General features: G+C 51.1%; 2 protein-coding genes across 3 annotated transcripts; both read right to left on the bottom strand.

Moving 5' to 3' along the window:
* Positions 1-3,265: 3,265 nt before the first annotated feature.
* On the bottom strand, positions 3,266-6,763 carry LOC102960378 (putative testis-specific Y-encoded-like protein 3). Its single transcript, XM_042979827.1, is given in 5 exon segments — positions 3,266-3,763; positions 3,765-3,868; positions 3,870-4,264; positions 4,539-4,683; positions 6,665-6,763. Coding segments are annotated over 5 exon segments (963 nt in total). The 3' UTR covers positions 3,266-3,543.
* A 3,064-nt stretch (positions 6,764-9,827) lies between these two features.
* Positions 9,828-20,380, bottom strand: PLAGL2 (PLAG1 like zinc finger 2). Of its 2 annotated transcripts, none has more exons than XM_042980662.1 (3): positions 20,245-20,380; positions 14,474-14,850; positions 9,828-11,892 (listed from the first exon to the last, which is right to left on the bottom strand). In XM_042980662.1, the coding sequence occupies exons 2-3, from the start codon at positions 14,731-14,733 to the stop codon at positions 10,662-10,664; spliced, it is 1,491 nt and encodes a 496-aa protein (XP_042836596.1). In that variant the 5' UTR covers positions 14,734-14,850; positions 20,245-20,380; the 3' UTR covers positions 9,828-10,661. The 2 variants fall into 2 exon arrangements, with proteins under 2 accessions (XP_042836596.1, XP_042836597.1); XM_042980663.1 differs by lacking the exon at positions 20,245-20,380 and adding an exon at positions 18,133-18,951.
* Positions 20,381-20,434: the final 54 nt, after the last annotated feature.

Genomic DNA, 20,434 nt, shown 5'->3' with positions numbered 1-20,434 from the left:
GCACAAAAAAAGAAACCCAGAGAGTGTAACCCAGCCAGGCACTGGTATCCAAAATTTGGGTTCTAGGCTGTACTTGGAAGGTGGCAGATTGTTGTGGTCAAAGACGATCATGGAGGGCTTCCTGGAAGAGCTGCAGCCTGAAGTTAAACCGAAGACACTAGAGAGCTGGAGTTGCAGACACTCCCCTCTCCTTGTGTCCAGCTGCCCTGTGAACTCTCTTACCTCCGAGCCACATCTAATATTCCTCCCCACTATCCATGGGCTAATTAATGCCTTGGCTTTGAATTCAAAGTTCCTATTTCCAGAAAATGGCCTTAACTTACCACCCCCCCCCCACCCCAGCCTTGTCTCTTCCAAGCAGCCACACCCAGGGTACATGCTATGCCCTGAACACATCACGCATCTTCTACCCCAGTGCCTTTGGTCAGGTCATGCCATTTGCTCTCTCAGGAATTCCCTCTCCAGCCCCACTTTACCTGAACTATTGCCTTTTCCTCATACCCCAGCTCCTGTGTCCCAACTTCAGGGAAGTCTCCACCCTCCGATCTATCACACACACTTGGGGTGAGCTGCGTGCCAAGCTCGACTTGGTTGGGTTTAGTCTCTTTGGGGTGATCATTCTGTACCGGTTAGGCTACAGACTAATAGCATAATTGTTAGTCGTGCCTCTTTCGCCCCCAGATGTGTTCCAACTCAACAACAAATTACATGGTTACCCTGCACTGCCCTCGCCCTTCTCTGCCCAGCTGAAATCCTTTGGGCAGGAACTATGCCTCATTCTTTGCTCTGTCAGGGCCCAGGATAATACCCTGACACATCTGGATACAGTCATTCACTCACACAAGTGATTTCTGAGGTGTGATGGGGGCAGAGCAGCAGATGGAAAGGCCCCTGTTCTCCTGACCCATCAGAGGTGGAAGGAAGAAGAGAGGAAAACAAGACCATTTCAGGGAGTGACGACGATAGGGAGAAGGCCACGAAGAGGAGGAGAGAAGATATAGGAGGTAGATGACTTTAGACAGGCAGGGTGGGGAAGGCCTCTGGAGAAGTGGCATTTGACTGAGGCCTGAAAGAATTGAGGGAGCTAGAGATGAGAATATCTGCAGGTAGAGAATTCCAGAGAGAGAGAAAGGCAAGTTCAAAAACCCTGAGGCCAGGACGTGTTCAGTGTGTTTAAGGAACAGCAGAGAGGCGGGTGCAGGGTGAGTGAAGAGATCAACGGGAGATGTCAGCAGGGGCCAGACAATGCTGGGCTTTGTCAGCCATGGCAAGGAATCAGGACTTTTTTTTTTTTTTTTTTTTTTTTTCTGCCAATGGAGGGTTCTGGATTGGGGAATATCGTGATCCAAATCATTTTTTCCCCAGACTGAGAGGTCTTTATTTTTCAATCACGCAGATAGAAGACAGAAGTGCCATGACTCCTCTTCTCATTGGATAAAGCCACCCCATGAACATTTCTCTGTTTAGAGGCAGACACGTCAGTTACAGCGATGTCAGTTACAACATGGTCACCAGGTACCGGATCATCAAGACCTTACCGATATCTTTCTGGAGGTTACCCTCAGAACATGGTAACAGTTTCTAGTCGTAAGTCCTACAAAACCCTTATTCATACTACTTCTAAGTACAGGGCTATGTTAACAGGCCACAACAACTTGATAACAATCACGAATAGCCATCTGAGTTTCCAAATGGTGTGGTGTAGAAACATTACATGGACATTCTTGTAAATGCTCTCAGCTAAAAGCAACAAGCAGGCCTGGACAGCTCAATTTCTCCACTGAGTGGAAAAGGGGAAGGAGATGCCTAGGGTCTTACTTAAAAGCAGTGAAATGAAAAACACACAGCATTAACTTTATACATGCACAGGTCATACCTGGGCCAAGAGAACCTCTAAAGTTGCAGTGTTCAGTTAGTAATTCTTCTAATTCAAAAAACATCTTGGTGAATCAGAAAAGTTCAGAAGAATCAGGGGGCTCTCCTCCCTACACCCTGTGGGCTCTCAGCCACCCTGCCTTTCCAGCGGGCTCTGGCTTCGATTGCATTCCCCTGCCTAAAGCATCCACCACTGTGTTTTGTGTCAAGCCCTCCCCTCCCCATACCCAGGTCCTGGAGAGCAGAGGACAAGGCCTTCCAAGGGAAGGGGGACTCCAGGAAGCAGCTAAGCTCTTCTTCCTATACAATCCCACCATGGGGGGTTAGACCCAGTGGAAGGAGAAGAAAGGAGACCGGGGCTAGAGTTGGTCTAAAAGAACCCAGCACCAAACAAAACGATGAAACAGCCCCGCCCCTGGGGACCCTTGCTGAAGGGGGTAAAGAGGCTGCAAAGATCCAGCCCAGGGGTCTACAGCACAGCCCTCCCTCTCTGGAGCCAAAGAGGGGCAAATTCAACAAGAAAGACAGTCTCCTTAGCTGTTCTTAAGAAGCTTGCTTCTTCAGTTGTTTGTTTTTGAGCTGTCATTTTAAAGAAAATGAAAAGAAATATGTGAGATCTGAGCAGGTATGGACAGGTCCCATGACTAGAAACAGCCCTGCTGTACTGCAACCTGGCAGCCTAAAGACGGGCAGAGACTGGAGATGGGGGCAGGGGCCCAGGGGATTCTGTGTAGGCCTAGTGACTGGGGCTCAGGAAGGTAGCCTTCTGGGAAAGAACCCCCATCATTGCCCCTGCCTTGAGCACATGCCCGGATATGCCAGTGTGGCAGAGTTCCTAGGGGGCTGGGGGTTTTCTTGCGCATTGGCAGGCGGTTGTTGAGGTCCTTACAGACCTGGGAGCAGGCAGCAGCGGTGGGAGCCTGGGTGGAACTCAGAAGGGATGATGGCCAAACACTGGCAGGATATCACAGATCTTGATAAGCGGATAGCAGGCCGTGGGGTAGTACCAATGCAGGGGTAAGAAAAGCAGTGTGATCACAAAGAATGCCTTGCCCACTGCTTCACAGCCCTGACCTCATCATGTGGTCCTGCAGTCCTGAGGCCCTGAGGCCATGGAATGTCCAAGACTGGCTGACAGGCAGCACCAAATGCATCCCCTTCTTGGATGATGAGACTCAGCTTGCCACAGCCAATATTCTGGATGCATAAATACGAAGCCCAACGTGTTGTGGCCTTGAAGTAGTGAGCCTCAAAGAGGCCCTGGTCCTCCTAGTGCTGACTTGTGGGTGCCCTTGTCAAAAGTGGGTGGTAAGGGGGCGCCTGGCTGGCTCAGTCAGTAGAGCATGAGACTCTCGATCTCAGAATCACTGAGTTCAAACCCCACATTGGACATAGAGCTTGCTTTAAAAAAAAAGAAAAAAAAAGAAAAAAAAAAAGGTGTGGAGTGGGAAGGCCATGATCAGAAGCAGGCTGGGGCCACAAAGATAATGGGAGTACACATCCATAGCGCTGGGTGCCTGGGTAGAACTGTGGCATGTGACAGCTATGTGATGCCCAAAGGCCGCATGGAAACAAAAGAGCTTGGCCACGGAGGCCACAATCTTGGAGCAGAGTCCACTGAATGTTCGGAGGGGCCAGGGTGCATGAAAGAGAAAGCAGACAGCAGAGCTATGTCATTGGCTTGAGCACAGGTCCACAAGAGGCAGAAGGCAGTCTTATGTAGATGCCAGGTCCTAGTGCAGGGCTTAGCCAGACTGGTACCTGCAGGACATAGGAGGGGCCTGTGTGCGCCACCTTGCTAGACCTCTGCTGGCTCCGCGGGGGGTGGGGTGGGGGGTGTCTTTCCCCCAGTAGGTAGTACTGCAGGAGTTTGGGCCACAAGTCCTCTAATAATCTGGGCAACCTTGTCAGCCTCTGGGAGGTTGTTCTGTGAGAACCCGCTGAAGAAGCTGCGAACAGTGTCCCAGTTCCTGTGTACCAGAACAGGGGGTTCCTTGGCCCTGGTGCCATCGGATGAGACTTGCAACTGACACCACCGGTCCTGAGGATCTGCACTCATACTCCTTCACGAACACCTTGTTCCAGAAGAAGGGATTGTTCCAAAACTTGAAACTGCAGCGCATCCTGGCATGCCTGAGCTCCCTCACCTCCAAATTCACCAAGTACCAGGGCACGTCTTCATCACGAGGACCGATCATGTCTGACAGATGCGGGTGGTTCAGAAAGGCAGTGACCCAGAAGCCAGAAATATTCTGGATGATGAAGCGCCTACGTACCAAGTGCAGACGGCGCATGCGTCCAAACCTGCGTTCCAGCCGCAGGTAGGGCCAGTCCGCCTGGGCACTCACAGCTTCCAGCTCCCACCGGATGGCCTCAGGCAGGTCCGCGGCTGGGCGTTCCAGGTTTATGGGCCCCGCTGCACCGCCACTCCCACCTCCGGGTCCTCCTCCCCCACCAGCCCCTCCGCTCCTCCGCCCCTTCCAGGAAGATGGCGCCCTGCCCAGGCGTCACTTCCTCGGCCTTCCCGCCGCCTCCCGACCGCGACCCCGCCCCCCAACCTCGGCGCGGCGGGTCTCAGGGGCCTCGGTCCGACTAGGCCCGGTGACAGGCGGGGCGGTCCCGGGGGTGGGGGCGGGGCGCCCGCGTGCAGCGGCTTCGCTGACCCAGCGGCGAGGTCGGGCGACGGGCGCCTGGCGGTTCTAGGCCCCCCGCCGTCTCGTCCGCCATCACCTGAGGTAGCCTCTCGCCTGGAGGGGATGGGGGTGCGTGGACGACACCGCGGGTCCCGCCGGAGGGGCGGTACGGCGGCTACGGGACCATGGCGGGAGGTGGGAAGGCGCGGTCTCCTCCTCGGGGCGCGCTCCGCTCCTCGCACCCTCCTTCGGGGTGTGATTCGCAGAGGTCCCCCTAGCTGCGAGGGACGAGGGTCTTGCCGGCCTGGCTGAGTGGCACGGGGCTGCCTGAAGGGGATGCAACCGCAAGCGCCGGACGGAACTGGCCCCAACATTAGTAGGACAATGGCGATAGAGATGGGGTGAATTGCAGGGGTGTACCAAGCAAGGAATAGTTCCGAGTGGGCACCAAGGATCAGGCACAACTCCGGTCACGGACACATAGAACTTTCCATCACAGCGACCACGCCGGGCGATTACTCTTCCCGGCGGTGGACACTGGGGGCCACGGGGCACCCACACTCAACTGTGGTTTGGGGCAGCTGTAGGAGACTTGCAGCTTTGCACAGGGTAAATTATTCAAGCATATGCAGAAAAGACTATGCAGACTCAAACTGGAAGCCGCAGATGATGGTAATTACCTGGCACGTGGAGGTGCTCCAAGTACTTCTATAGAGAAAGGAAGAAACAAACTTGGGAGTACAAGGATCTGGGGCAAGGGAAGGTCTCAAACGCTGGCAACGGGGAGCATATTGGCATCTGTACGTACAAACTGTATCTTCCTGGGCTTGTAGACTGAAAGATGGACATTGTTTCACCTTGCCCAATGCCCAGAGGCTGCCTCTTGCTCTATACCAGACATTTCACAAAAGTGAACCCGTCTGAAATGCAGGGAATGTGCTTGGATAGGATAAGAGCCTGGATGGACCAGCCTTGCAGCCCTGATCCTGCAAATGCATCTGCACTCCTGTGGTCTTGGCTCCCAAACTTGTGGCTTATGGAGGTCAACACACCTAATTCCCCCTATGCCCGAAAGTCCCTGCTACCTCCTCCAGAAAGCTTTCAGTCTCCTCCCGCCCGATGAATAGGGTGGCGCTGAGCCCCCAGACCCATCCTGGGGTATACACTCCCTAGAGAGCAAGGTGTATTCCCTTGGGGCTCTAGCCAGGGCTCTGACCCATTGGGGTGGACATTCAATCTTTGTCAAGTAAATGGAAGGCCAAAGAAATGAAGGGCTAGCCCACTGCCTTTGTACACAAAACACCCGTAACACACATTAACAGTTGTTAACGTTCCATGGACTCTTGGGCTGGACTCAGGACTGTGTGGCTGTGGACAGTGGCTCCAGACCACAGAATACTCAATCTGAGCCCCGGATAGGAGCATCTCAGTACGAGTTGCAGGGCCTATGATGATGAGGACTACCTTCGTTAGACTGGCAGAGCAGCAAGGTCAGAAGCCACGTCAGCCTTTCAACAGTTTGTCTGAACCCAGTGAGTAGGTACAAGTGTGACAAGGTCAGGTCCTAGCTCTGTCACTTGCCAGCTGTGCACCTCGGGCAATGGATGACATCTTTTCTTGGACGACCAGTATCCATTCTTCATCCTAACAGAAGCCCCAGTTTCCTTTGAGAAACCACTCCTATCTCAGCCTTGCAATTGCTGGCTGGCTTGGGGGAGAGCACAGAGCCCTTTCAAGGCCAGTGAGACAGGAGATGCCTGGGAGGTGGGGGGCACTTCTGTGAATACAAGGACTCCTCTCTCCTTTCTCTTCCTGGTCAGCACTGAGAATGACGGATATGGAGCCATGGCAGCAATTTACTCCTACACAAAGGGATGAGCCACTTTGTAGGGCCTGAGTATGAAGTCCCAACTACACAAGAGGTTGGAGAGAAATAGGAATGGCCAACCATGTTTGAGTTGCTGGATCCATCCTAAAGACTCTGCTAGATCTGGCACTTTTAGTTACATGAAATTTTCATGGGGCCAATGAGAGTTTCCTCTTGCATCCAAGTTTAAGTGATAGCATGATGCCACTTAGCTCAAGATCTTTCATTTCAAAGTATAAAGTCTGTAGGTGCTAATGTGAAGGCTTGCTACTGTCTGCTCTACACTCACCATCCCCTGGGATGCTAAAGATGTCTGTTGTTTCCAGTTCTTCCCCAGGCACTCTCCAACCCTTTCCCAATCAGACAGGTTCACAACTTCCAAACGCATCATTCAGAAGTTTTTAATAAACAACTTCATTATAAAAACTTTTTTTGAAAATGTAATTCTGTAAAACATTGAAAAATCTACTTTAACAAAGATACGCCCTGTGCATTTTCTAATGGCACTTATATTTTACAATTAAAAACCTTGTTTTATATAAAGCCAAAAATACTCCAAGAGGTTATTCACTGTGTTTACAAAGTGCTAGAAGGTTTTTGTCTTGTATTTTTCTCTTTAAATAATCTGGCATTACGAAAGAGTGGCCCCAAAGCCTTGATCACCAGGAGGGAGGGAGGCAAATGAGAAGTGGTGTCTCAGGAGTTCTAGTGCCAAATATTTAGAGGTGGAGAGGGGCAGCTATGGAAGTGAGCTTGCATCTGAAGAAACTGGGCTGGGATACTTCTTCCAGACCCCTCCACAGAAGCACTAAATTATCACGGTGAATCCCTCTCCTGTGAGAACCGGAACACCCCTTCCCTTGCCACAGACCCTCCTCTCCAGTGGTGAAGGTCATAGCCAATTCCTTCCACAGCAGGTTCAGAGCTCCAGGAGAGGCCAGGGTGAGGTCCCAGAGGAATCTGGACTTTTCTGGCCAACACCTGCCTAAGGCAAAGTTTCTTATTACATAAATATCCTTGTTAAAAAGCAAAATATTGATCCTGTACAATATAAACTGTTAAAAAAAAAATCGTGCTTAAAGACAGCTCCTAGATAAGAGGGAAGGTAGAGGGAATGGGGTAAACAGCTACCAAAAAGAAAGGGGGGGGGGGCAAGGATTCAGACTACTAGGAGAAGTTTAGGGCAGTGGAAAAATTTCAACTTAGGACAATATCTACGAGCAAAAAAGTAATCACACCTGCTTCCCGGATTTCCATTAAATGCCATTTGTATAAGGTTGGGGGGAAACTCATTGGTGCTCCTTTTCCCACCTCTTCCCTCTTTAAAAGATGTGCACAGATCCTGAGCTGACACAGCTGGGTAGGTCATCCCCTGGCCCCCAGGACTGCACTCAACCTTGACCAGCTGTGTGCAGGATGCGAGGTGCCTGCCCCCTGTTCAAGGCAACTCATCGCTGACAGAGGTTGGAGGTGGTGGGGAAAGGGATCATCACCCCTTTTTCCTGGTCCCTGTTTGGTCTCTGCCACATGCCATGGCTCCTGTCGTGGGCAGACACCCCTCAGGCTCTCATGGCCTCAGTAAAGGTACTGAAGTGGGTTTGGTACTGAACGTAGGATAAAGCTATTTTTATCCTTTGAACAACCAGGCCAATAAGGCTTTTTTTTTTTTTTTTTTTTTTTTTTTTTAAATTTTGGGAAGGGAAGTTTAAGAAACAGCTGGGTGGCTATGGTCCAAAAAAAGGTGAAGGCAGATGTTCCTCTGTACCAGCAAAGTTCACAGTGATAGGGAAATTCCTTGTGTGGGGTGAGAGTACTGACGGAAGAGTAAAGGAGAAACAGGATGGAAGGAGAGGGGAGAAGGGGCAAGGCCCCACTTACAAGGCTTTAAATAGTTGCTCTGCCTGTTCTAGGAGTTTCCCAGCATCGCTAGTGGGGGAGAGAATTCAAGGAAGGGACAGGAGAGACAGGCAGGGAAGAGTGGACTCTTTAAGCCTGAGATTTTATACTCCATGGCCAGAGGCCCACTTGCTTCTATAAATGAGGTGTGCAGGGAAGGTGGCAGGGAGCGGATGAAGGGTTGCTGGGTCTAGTGATGAAGACCAGAGACAATAAGGAGAATGGCAGCACTGAGTCCTGCTTGGATCCTCACGTACCATTTCCTATAATACGAGTCCCAATAACATGCACAGCATGCAGGAGGTGACTGCGTACCATGGTGGACGCTTTTAAAAATAAACCTTAATTAGTCCCTGGGACTCACTGAAACGAATTTTTAGAAGCAAATCACCTAGTCTGATCCTAACCTTGCCAGACATTTTTATATCTGGTTTTTCAAAAGTATCCCAAGCTACCCTGCCTAAATCAAAACATGCTTATTCACTCCACATTGCTTCCAATCAAGGGCCAGGGAGCTACATTTTAAGGCTTGCACCTCAAAGAGTACTGGCCTGGGCTGAAGCAAAAGCCTGGGTCTTGGACCTGCTCAGTTCCTGATGATAAAGCAAAGTGATGTCTAGAAGGAAAGAGGGGGTGTGAGGACTGGGCGGAGGCCGAGGCAGTTCCTTGGTAGTATGTCCTGAAACCCTAGTGGAAAAGCCAGCATGAGGCACCGCTGAGAAAAGTGCCCAGAACTACTGGCTGCATGTGTAGAAGTTAACAGTAAAGAGGTAGAAGTGTGTTTCTGAATCAGACTGGAGGTGTCTCATGAGGGTCCCACATCGGTGGTCCCTGAGCTGCCTCCCTTCTGTGAGTGGTGAGAGTAAAGCCCGTGCGGAACTGAGAAATGAAGCAGGGATGGGGTTCGGCTGGGCAAGGGCTGTGCTTTCTGTGGCAGGGAGCCCCACAAGCCAGAAGAGTGAGTCATCTGTTGCGAGAAACCCTGCTAAGTATTGGGGGCAAATTGAGGGGGGGCCACAAGAGGAAGGTGGGATTACTTTGATGGGGAGCAGAGAGGCCTATGCACAGTGGCCCTGAGTCCACTGTAACTGCAAAGTAGAGGAGTGGGGACATTGTGGATAAGAACAAAGGTTGGTATGGGAGCCAATGACGTACCCACAGGTTAGGACTCAACTATCTGCCCAGCCCTAACTTCCTGAAGACTGTTCTTGCAACAATTCCACAACTTCCTGGAAAAGGGACAAGCAGGAGAGACAAATCAGGGGTTCATACCCTCTCCTTTGCTATCCAACCAGCTTAGAACCCGAGTCCCTCCTTCCAAGACTAATGATAACAGCTCATGATGTTTGGGGTGGGGGTGGGGAATGAGGGTGATAGAAGCGGGCATGCCTTTCATTTCTGCCTCTCTCCTGTTCAAGAGGAGGAGGAGGGCTCATGATGTACTTGGAGAAAAACAGAATTGCAGACCTGTGAGAAACCTGCTCCAATCTTCTTGCCTGTCTCGCAGACACTGCCGAGGAAGGCAGGAACAGACAGTCATGGAAGATGGCAGAGACTGAAGCAGTCCAAAGTCAGTTTATTTCCCCACAGGGGAAAAATGTGACCTCAAGTGAAGAGAAGTCAGTGAGACCCGACTCCGCCTTGTAAACAGGGCTCCAGTTAACACCAGGTACCAAATGGTTCCGGCTGGTGCCAACTGGACTGGACTGGTGGGAATGAATTCACGGCGTGTAAACAATGTTCACTGCAATCATTCTAAGGCTAACAGCTTGGCAAGGGAGGTGAAATGGTGTGTCTGAGGCGACTGTGTAAACGGTACCGTTGCTGGACAACACTGACTGGAAATGGAGGTGCTGCTACAGGAGGGACGGGGCTGGTGGGCAGGACAGAGGCCCTCTCTCCTGCCTATTGGTGGGAAGCAGGCGACGGAGCCAAGTGACCCTTTGCAGCAGGGCCTGACCAACTGCTGTGGGGGTCTGCAGGTTGGGACCAGAAGGCGGGCTTCTTGGGCTATTTCTCTCGAGGTCATCCAAAGTGAAACCCTTTGTGTCTCCAAGAGGCCTCCCCCTTCTCCAAAGAGGAGGAGGTTCTGACACTTTGGAGAGGGAGAGGGCGAAGTGTGGCTCCCGATTCAGATCAAAAAAAGTAAAAGTAAAAATACCTGAAGTTCTATGGTATGAGATCTTTTCATGGGGTTGGGGCTCAAGGCTCCTCCCAGAACTGATCCTGGAGCTTGAGCCCCCAAACCAAGTGCTCCATACAGATACTGGAATTTTTTTCTTTTTGAACCCAGCTCTGAAAGCTCAGCTGCCTTCATGGGAGATGCAGATGGGGTGGGTACAGAGGCTCCCTGACAGAGCCTAAGACTGGGCTGAGGGCCTCCTTGGGGGCTACTGGAATGCCTGGTGGAAACGAGGCAGGGTGGTGGTGCTCAGGCCAGAGGTGAAGACAGGAGGCAAGGAGTGCAGAGGTCCAAAGTTCAGTGGTCCGCCAGCTCCCGGGGAATCTTGAGGCTGAGCTTGCAAAGTGGTGAGTAAGGGCTGAGCCTCGGCCTGGGAGTAGCCCATGACCAGGCCTCCGGTGGCCCCGGGTGGGTTACACGGGGGTAGGTTGAGTGGAAGAAAGCCCAGTAAGTGGGAGAAGTCCACATTAGCAGCGCAGAGGGCCTCAGAGAGGTTGGCGGGGCTCTTGGTGAGCAGTGCTTCATCTAGGAGGGCCGCAGCTGCCGCCGGCTGAGGTGAGGCGGGCTGGGGTTCAGCGGACGAGAGAGACAGGCTTCCAGGAAGCTCCGCCAGAAAACTATCCACCTCCACTTTGGGCAATTTGTCGGGCAAGTATGAGGTAGATCCAAGCTGGTATTTTGGAGGAAGCTGAGCTGGGGAAGAGATAGGTGAGGATTCCAGGGGGTAGCTCATACCCATGGGCAGCGTGTTGTGCACCAGGGAGTGTGGCATGCCCGTGCTGGGCATGGTAGGGATGTGGGCGCCATACATGCCCATGGGCAACATGCCAGGGAAGGCCTTGGCCCCCATCACGTCCCGAGAGGCCATGCATAGCACAGGGCTCAGCTCTTCCTTCACACTGACTGTGGAGCTGCAGCTGAGGAGGCCTAACATGTCCACTGGCTCTGTCTTGATTTTGAGCAACTCCTGCGAGTGGCTCTTCTTGACATGACGTGTCAGGTGGTCCTTGCGGCCAAACCGCTGGGCACAGTACTGGCACAGGAAGTCCTTCCGGCCTGTGTGCACCACCAGGTGCCGCCGCACATCCTTACGAGTATAGAACCGCCGGTCACAGTGGTCACAGGGGTGCTTCTTCTCCTTGGCACCACCTGCTACTCGGCGTGAGTGGGCCTTCAGGTGCTCTAGCAGGGCCTGGGTACTCTCAAAGGTCTGCAGGCACACCTTGCAGCTGAGGTCACCGCTGCTGGCGGCATGCATAGCCAGGTGGCGCCGGTAGCCTAGCTTCGTATTGTAATTCTTACCGCACTCAGAACAGTGAAGGGCCTCTTTGTTGGGGTCATGGGTCTGCAGGTGGTTCCGCAGATGGTCCTTGCGGTGAAACATCTTATCACAGTACATACACTGGTGGGGTTTCTGGGCTGAGTGGGTGGCCATGTGCCTGGGGGTAGGGATGGAGGACAGAGGAGAAAGAAAGGAGATCACAAGGCTGGCCAGACAACTGAGGTGTCCATTAACAGGGAAGTAGATACAAAAATTATGGTAGAGACACGCAATGGAATACTATGCCAACTATATTCTATAGATATCCTCACCCACCTGCAAAATCACATATGTACTCCTAGTCTTTGCAGCACCGTTTGTAGTAGTAAAAAATCAGCAACAATCTAAACGTCCATCAATAGGGAATCGGTGAAATAAATTATCAGTTCAAAAAATGACTCAAATAAAAAAAAAAAAAGGCAGCTTTATATGTACCCACGGGGAACAAACTCCTAGGATACAATGAAGTGGTAAAAAGCAGTGGGACAGGACAGTGCATGCAGAATGGTACTACGCATAAGAAAAGAGGGAAAACAGATGTATGTTTGCTTGTATGTGCTTAAAAATATTTCTGGAGGGATATATAAGAAACTAACACTGGTTCCTTATGGGGAAAAGGGATAGGGAAGCTTATGGCTTTGATGGAGAATTTTCATTTATACCTTTTGACACCTTGTGAATTTTATGTGAATGTATTTCCTTTTCAAAAAATTATATTTAAAAAATTTTCAATGACACCATAAAAGAAAATTGAAAAGAAAAAATCTAAACTTCTCTATCTGGAACAATCCCAAAACATAATGAGGGGTTAAATCAAAACAGGAAGTTCAGTTTGGTGTGTGTAATCTAATCCCTTGTGAAAATAAAAAGGGAAGGGAATACATATTTCAATGTCTTAGCATGGATACACAAGAAACTGACCCCACTGGATACCTCTGGGGAGAATGGTAGCTTCCAGCATAAGGACAATGCATTTTTCACTGAATGCTCATTTGTACCATTTAAAGTGTTTGCCGTGTAAACCAGCAACATTTAAAAAAGTGTTCCCATGGTATGGCACCTCAGTGTTCCTTGGTTTACCTGCTCCCATCTGGAGGGACAGGAGCTCAGAGTGCAGGAGTTACAATCCAGAGCTCTACGGGACTTTCAGAATCAACTCAGTAAGACTTCGAGGACCCACCATCTGCCAGGTCCTGTGTGAGCTGTCATTAACCTTGTTCTCCACAAGAGGCCGAAGCACAGGACAGCCCCACCCACGTCAGTAAGTGGCAGAAACTGAATTTGAACACAGTCCTTGAAACCTGGGTTCACTCAGGTATACCACAGCTGTCTCTAGTATAGCACCCAGTGATCCTTCCTACCTGGAAGGTATCAAATGTAGCCATTACCCTCAGGCTACGTGTGAGTGCTCGCACCATCGAGAGCTACTATTAACCTCCTGTGACATATCAGACACGGTAATGTACGAGAGGGAGGTGCTGATGGACCCACAGTCCATTTTCCTCATTTTACAAGCGAGGAAACGAAGGCACTAAGAGGTTTAGTGACTCGCCTAAGCTCACGCAGTGACTAAGGTTGGAGTCAGAGCTCCTGCCTCCCAGACCCTATAGGACCTTTCCCGTAGCCTCTCGCAGACACCCAGATTGTCACTAAGGAAGTCTAAGAGGATGGTCCCAACTGGAGTCCACCTCAGACACAGGAGCACACAGTTATCAAAGCATTCCTGAGGACCACAGAACTGTCATGAGGGCAATCCTGGTCACGCTGCCCTGTTACCTGCTTTAGTTCCTTCCTATCAACTGTTTTCCAGACAAGAACTGAGGCTTTCTTTGGTCATCTTGTTCATGCATTTACTTGTCTGCGGTCTGTCCCCACTATTAAGATAGACTCAAGGAGCACCCCCATCTGGCTCACTACTCTGTCCAGGGCACTTAACACCATGTGTGGTATGCAGCAGGAGCTCAATAAATTAGAGTTGGCTAGATGAGTGGATGAAGCAGTGTGCATCAGGCAGTCTATCTCATTTGTAAAGGGCATATTCCTGTTCCTCTGATGGAAAGGCAAGGATAAAGTCAAAATCACTTTGGGGCAGGCCCCCCTCCCTTCCAAGCTGCTCTGCCATATCTACTTTATACTAGCACTTTTACATTCTATTTCACTTTATGTAGGGCTCTTGGGCTTAAAGTTTCAGGAAAGCTGCTGACCAAGAGGACACCAGAGATTCCACAGAGACGGAAGTAATCATGTGAGTAGCAGGCTGGTTCAGAAGAGGCACTGCAGGACCAAAGATGCTATGGGACTTTGGGTAAGTTACTACCCCACTCTGAGCCTCCACTTTAAAATTTACAGATGGGACCAGAGGGTCTCCTTTTCCTTCTCAAGTTAAGACTGATTTCTAATTTCTGGCTAACATTACCTGGCATTACCTGGCAAAGGTGGGGAGAGTAGTACTGAAAACATCGTTTAATCTAGTTTGTTCATGACGGTCTGATATTTCCCCATCAGAGTCTAGTGTCTGAATACAAATACCACCGGTAGCTTTTAGTGAGGGATTTCAAATTGTTGGTGTTCAGGGTACACTTATGGGCCAATAAACGTCTACTCTTCTGTCACAGATAAAGCCTCCCACTCAGTGGAGTCTTTCTGGCTTTGTCCTCTGGGAACCTCAGGGCAGGAAGAGGTATGGGAGCGTCACCTACCTATACAGCTTGTACTTGGAGGCAAAAGCCTTGCCACAGTGCAGCTGAGGGCAGCTATACGGTCTCTGCTCTGGATGGGGGAGGCTGTGAGGCCTCAGCTTCTCCCCATTTGAGAAGGGCGTCCCCGAGATTTCGCATTGGCACTTCACTTGACTCTCCGCCTCCCGGCCCCGAGGCCTGGGAACTAGTTTCCAGCCCACTTCCTCCTCCTGCTTTGCATCTTGAATCCAGGGGGGGACGCTGGTGAAAAATGTGGTCATGGCAAGACTAATGGCGAAGGGCCATGTTATTCAGAAAGCCTCCCCATCAGCTCCACACGGGCTCTCTGCTCTGTCACAGCCTCCAACGCAGCAGCCTTCAGAAAACAATCTCTTCACCTGAAACATCAGAACACCTGGTGTTAGGGAGCCCAATACCATGAAAACATGGGCTCTGGAGGCAGACAGATCCCGTTCCGATCCCAGCCCTTCCACTTCAAAGCCCCGTGACTTTCAGCCAATTACTTCCCTGAGCTATCTCATTTACAAAATGAGTTTAACAATCTCCCAAATCAGAAGGATATTTCGAGGATTAAATGAGATAATGAATACACAGTATTCAGCAGAAGGCTGGGCACCTAATAAGTGCTTAATGGTAACTATTATTACTAGTTCTACCTAGGCTAATAAGAAACGAGATAATCTAAGGAAGTAAAAGCCCTAAACTCCAAATATTCTCTTCCGACTTCACTTTGATATCCTTTCCACTAAATTTAGAGATGGCAGCTCCTCCTCCTTCTCCTCCCCCCCCACTACTTTCCACAATTCTCCTCATGAAGGTGCTAAAGAGCAATAAAATGCCCAAAAGGCAACAGAGAAGGAAGGAGAAGCTTTTGCTTAGGAAATTTACACCCTGGAAAGACAGCCCCTGAGCCAGATGTGTTTCTCAGTAGCACATCAATAAGAGGTTCTGCCTGAGGAGGCAACAGCAGACTCAGCATTTCTCCTAAACCAGTCCTGGTCCCATCCCACCCTCCACCACCTCTCTGGGTCTCCCAGGCCATGCTTCCTTAGCAAAGCCGTCCAACACGCCGCGTGCCGAGCAGCCCCTCCTGCAGACCTTTGTAGCACACGTACATTTCTCCATTATGAGCAGGAAGCATACTAGCATTAGAACTCCTCCACCAAATTGATTCTTTGAAGGCTCAGATCACAGTTCTTTCATTTCCATACACTTAGCATCTAGAAGAGGACTCTCAACTTTCTTACCGTTCGATGAGTAAATTAGTCACTGAATGCAAGCTGATGCAAGGCTCACTTATGCTCACAAAGTTCTGGTTTAAACTGGTGTCACAGCTCTTCCAAAGTGGGGAGCCAACACCTTGAAGTCTGATCCTCTCTCTTGTTGAGGCAGGGGGAGGGGAGGGGAGGGGTGTGGGAAAGGGGAAAACTGGAGCAAAGATGACAGAACTTTTCTCCTGACATCAATTCAGAGAGGATGGAGATTACTGTACCGACTCTCCAAAGGGGGACAACAGACCCACATTCACACTAATAAGATTACCAACTGCAAAGCAACTTGCTACAACAGGGGGATTCCTTTTGAAGAAGTCATGCCAAAATTTGGTCATGAGGCTTTCCCATGTGAAGGGAGCAAAGGACAGTGGGGACTGTCCACGAGAATCTGGGGAGGGCTCCAACCGCACAAACAGCTGTGGGCCACAGAATGCTTGCTCAGCTCATTAGCACCTGCTGCTTACAGTGACCATTCATCTAACAGACTGGCGGTGAACGAGATGATGGGATCAGCGGGTTCATGCCCCAGAGAGCTTTGCTCATCATTAACGTGAGCTACGTCCTGTTCAGGAACCATTCCTCTTGTTGAAGAAACACTGCGGTGTAATATGATAAACATTTCCCCATCACGAGTGGAGATCTGCCTAGAAAGATCTGCACAAAGGTGGCTGCATTTTGCATGAGTCACATGCCGGGGAGGGGTAGGCAGTGCTAAAAAGTAGTCCCACTTGAGCCTTCGAGTCATCGTGGCATATCTGCCTGCTTCACTATAAATCTCCAAGGCCTCTGACGTCTGCCTTTCATGGGTTAAGTCCCTCCTTCTCAAGGGTGGAATCACCTGTTTATAAAACCAGCGATTACTACGCTACCTTGGAATCGGGCAGAGAGCAAGCGTGAATTCGAACATCTACTTTGGAGGGAATTCACCCCACCCTCAAAGTCAAGTTCTGCTCCCCGCTGCTATCTAAAACCGTGCATCTCAGCCTCTGAAAAGCTGGGAACGGCAGCCAGAGGGAAGCAGGTCGCATCACTTTGGCCGACATGAGAGGGGAGCCTAGCCCTGGAAATTCCACACAAACTCAGAAAGAGAACAGTACGTCCCCCACCTCCCACACATACACCTCTTCTGTTCTCCTGAACAAGCACAAACAAGACAGAGCAGTTTAGTATGCTGCTTCTGAAAGAGTGAGTAATGGGCTTCTAGGAAAGAGGCTGGTGGTGGCTAAGGAGAGCTCAAGAGGTTGTAATGACAGAAGCAAAGGAGGGAGGCAGCCATGTGCTTGCCTTGATCTGCGTTTAATGGGGCTATGGCCTTAAAAAGAAAACAGCCAACACCCTGATCCTATTCCCCGTATCCTTTCAAAAAGGCACAGGGGAAGCCCTCACCCATAGTCTCCGACAGGCTGCTGCCGGTGTTACCTTAGGAACCCTTTTGGGAATCTAGTCTCTCTCCCTCTGTCCTTTGTCTGCAAAGTCCTCTCCTCTAGGAAAATTCCTGGGCCTCTCTCCTGCAGACTTCCTGGGCAAAACTGAAAGAATCCTGCTTCTCTTTCAAAGCCGCTCTTCTGGTCTCACACTCTAACCTTAACAACTGTAGAGAAGCTGACGGAACCTGTTCCCATAAAACAAACACAATCAATCCCTCCCAGTTACTGGTATAACTCGGTGTATTTTCATCCAAAGATCGCTTCTGGCGCCTGATCTGAAGAGGGAGGTAGTGCGGAAAGAACCTTGGACTTGCTATCCGAAGAGCTGCCACTTACTGGCTGCGAAAGCAGGCGCAGGTTACTTTGTTTCTCTGAATCTCAGATTCCTCAGTTTCTAAGACAAAGACGTCTTCTCCTTACCTAGAACGGTCTCACAGAGGATGACGCGTCTGACACAAAGTGTGCGCACACATGCGGTGCCGTCTACACTGTGTCTGCCTCTTTTCCGCACAGGGCCCGAGCAGTACTTCTTTTTTCCCCCCCTTTAATGTTACTTCTCAGGCCTCTGAGTGAGTTTCCTTCCCTTCGCGTCGCCCCAGAACGCAGCCTTCCCCTTTTCCCTCGCCATCAGCCGCCAGCACATCCCCTCAGCCAGTCGCCCTTGCGCTCCCTCTTCCTCCAGCACCGTATCCCGGGCCGGAGCTCTCTCTCTGAGTCCCTTCTGTTACTAAGGCTCCGCGCCCCAAACACAAGTGCTTTCTAAAAACTCCCGAAGGCCCTCTTTGGCAGCCGAAAGGAGACAAACTGCTCTCCAGTCTGTCCGTCCTGTTGTGTGCCATGATGCCTGCTGCCCTCTGACGAAACTATAGTTTTTATGGTGTTACATCATCTCTATAGAAACTGCGTTCTTTCTCCATTATTAGCCTGTTTCCTCATCTGTAAAGCTAAAAATACTTACCTCACAGGCTTGTTGTGAGGATTATTTTAGTCAGGTATGCAAAGGGCTCAACATAGGGCTTGGCTTGCTGTAAGTCCCCGGCAAAAGGCAGCTATGATCTTTGCCTTTGTACTCAGTTGCACGTTCCCACCTTCTGCTGCCACACTAAATTGTCCCAACCCTCCCCAAACCGTGGAGAAGCAGCCCCCCTGCAGCAAGGAAAGCGTTAATCTCTAAGTGTTCTTAACTAGAGAGACCCATAGAGGATTAACAGCTCCACTCCAGTGACTACCCTAAAATAGCTTTTATCCCTCCTGCCCAAGAGCTACTTGGGGATCTGAAGAACTCAATTCAACACCTGCCCAGGAGGAAACGTACCCGGGAACACACCCTGGAACGTTCTTTAGGGTGGACAGACTCTTCCCTTAAGCAGAGCCCAAAATAGCAACTGGGAAATTATAAATAGACCAAGAAAAAAAAACCCAGGTCTTGACCCCAGCACCAGAAACAAATCCAAAAGACACACCGACTGGCTGGAAAACAGTGAGAAAGGGGAAATGAGCATAGCTGCCCCCCTCACTCACTCTCTCACACACACTCCAGAGTGGTGGGAGAATTAAATTACAGGGAGGCTGGAGAGTCTCAATGACTTGCATCATTCCAAGAGACATCAAACAGGATTAGCAGGGGTTGGATTTACTCTCGGGCTGCTAGTTCTTCTGTCACTGTAGATGGGCCCTCTTCGGAGTCCCTTTGATTCACTATTTCCTCTGAATCCCGCTGCCTCCCACTCCTGCGGAGGCCTTGAGCAAATGGCTGCAGCTCACTACAGCCCCATTTTCATTACGAGGAAACCTGGTTGGACACCCCCTAGTATTCCTCCCCCCCCGCCCCAGCAATCTAGTGGCCTCACCTTGGGGGGCAGGGTTAGAAATCCAAGGCCAGACTCTATCACAGTCCCAAGCTAACAAGATGGAAAAACACACAAGCCAGGAGATGGGCTACTCGTGCAGGTGAAAGCACCAGCAACCCCCCCCCCCCAACCTCCCCAGTTGTCCCCTCATCTTCCACCTTACAGGTCCCTTTCTCCCACCAAGCTGGGGCCATAGCAGGGGACTGGATTTGCAGGGAATAACCAGGCTCCTCCGGCAGCTTCTAGACCACTCCACTGTGTGGTGGGAAAGGTTAAACTCCCCGGGAGCTGGGAGAGATGGGAGTGGACGCCTGCCAGAGAAGGGAGAAGGCACAGAAATTCAGGGAGAAGTCTGGAGGAGGTCTCAGGGATGGGAAGGAAGGGCAAGTGTGATAGAGAATCATTAGCAACTTAACTGGGTCTCTAAGGGACCTCCCCCCGGCCAACAGAAAGAAAGGAAGAAAGAAAGAAAGAAAGAAAGAAAGAAAGAAAGAAAGAAAGAAAGAAAGAAAAGAAAGAGAAAATAAGAAAGAGAAAGAAAGAAAGAAGAGATGGGTTATAAAGGCTGGAGGATTCCAGGGATTGAAGATAGAAGTGAATTCTCTGAATTTCAGTGGTCTCAAAACGGGTAACCAAATAGATGATAAGGTTCGGAAGTGTAGTCACTGAGGAAGGAATTATAGGTAGGGCTTATCTGGGTTCTCCAGAACCAGGTATTTGAGGTAAGTCTCAAAATGGGCTATGCGGTTCTGGAAAACGAAACAGAGAGTAAAAAGCGACTATTTGGAGCAGGAAAGGGGGTTATGTGGGTCCGAGTAGGCGTGTCTGAGGGGAGGGAGCAGGTGCAGCTTATCTGCGTCCCCCAGACCCGGGTCCCTAGTAAGGTCAGCAGCGCGTTATCTGGGTCTCCAGGGAGCCTGGGGGTCAAGAGTAGGGGACCCTCAGGGCTCTGCGTCTCCAGGTCTCGGTAGGGAGGGAGCTAGTGGGGTTTCTTCCGGTCCCCCAACCCAGGTATCGGTTCCAGGGAGAGATTTCGTCACCCTGGGGCCTATCTGGGCCCGAACTGGCGTGGAGGGGGCCCCCGGTCGGGGGTGTAGGCGACCGCGCCGTGGGGCCCGAGAGGAGAGGCGCCGCCGCTCCGGGTGTCGGGCGCGCGGGCGCAGCGAGACGGCCTCCCGCCCCGCTCCCCGCCGTCCCCCGGGGCCCTCGCCGGCACTCACCGCGCTCGGGGCCCCGCGCCGCGGGCCGGGCCGCGCTCGGGCTCCGCCAGGCCCGCTCAGGCCCCGGTAGTGGCGGCGGTCGGGCCATTGTGCGGTGCATTGTGGGAGCCGCGCGAGCGGGCGCTCGGGCCGTGGAGGGGGCGGTGCCGCGGGCTCTCTATGGTCCCGCCCGCCCGCCGGCTAGAGAGGC

Source organism: Panthera tigris, chromosome A3 (genome assembly GCF_018350195.1).
Source record: "Panthera tigris isolate Pti1 chromosome A3, P.tigris_Pti1_mat1.1, whole genome shotgun sequence".
Lineage (NCBI taxonomy): Eukaryota > Metazoa > Chordata > Mammalia > Carnivora > Felidae > Panthera > Panthera tigris.
This window is presented reverse-complemented; position numbering and strand designations above follow the sequence as displayed.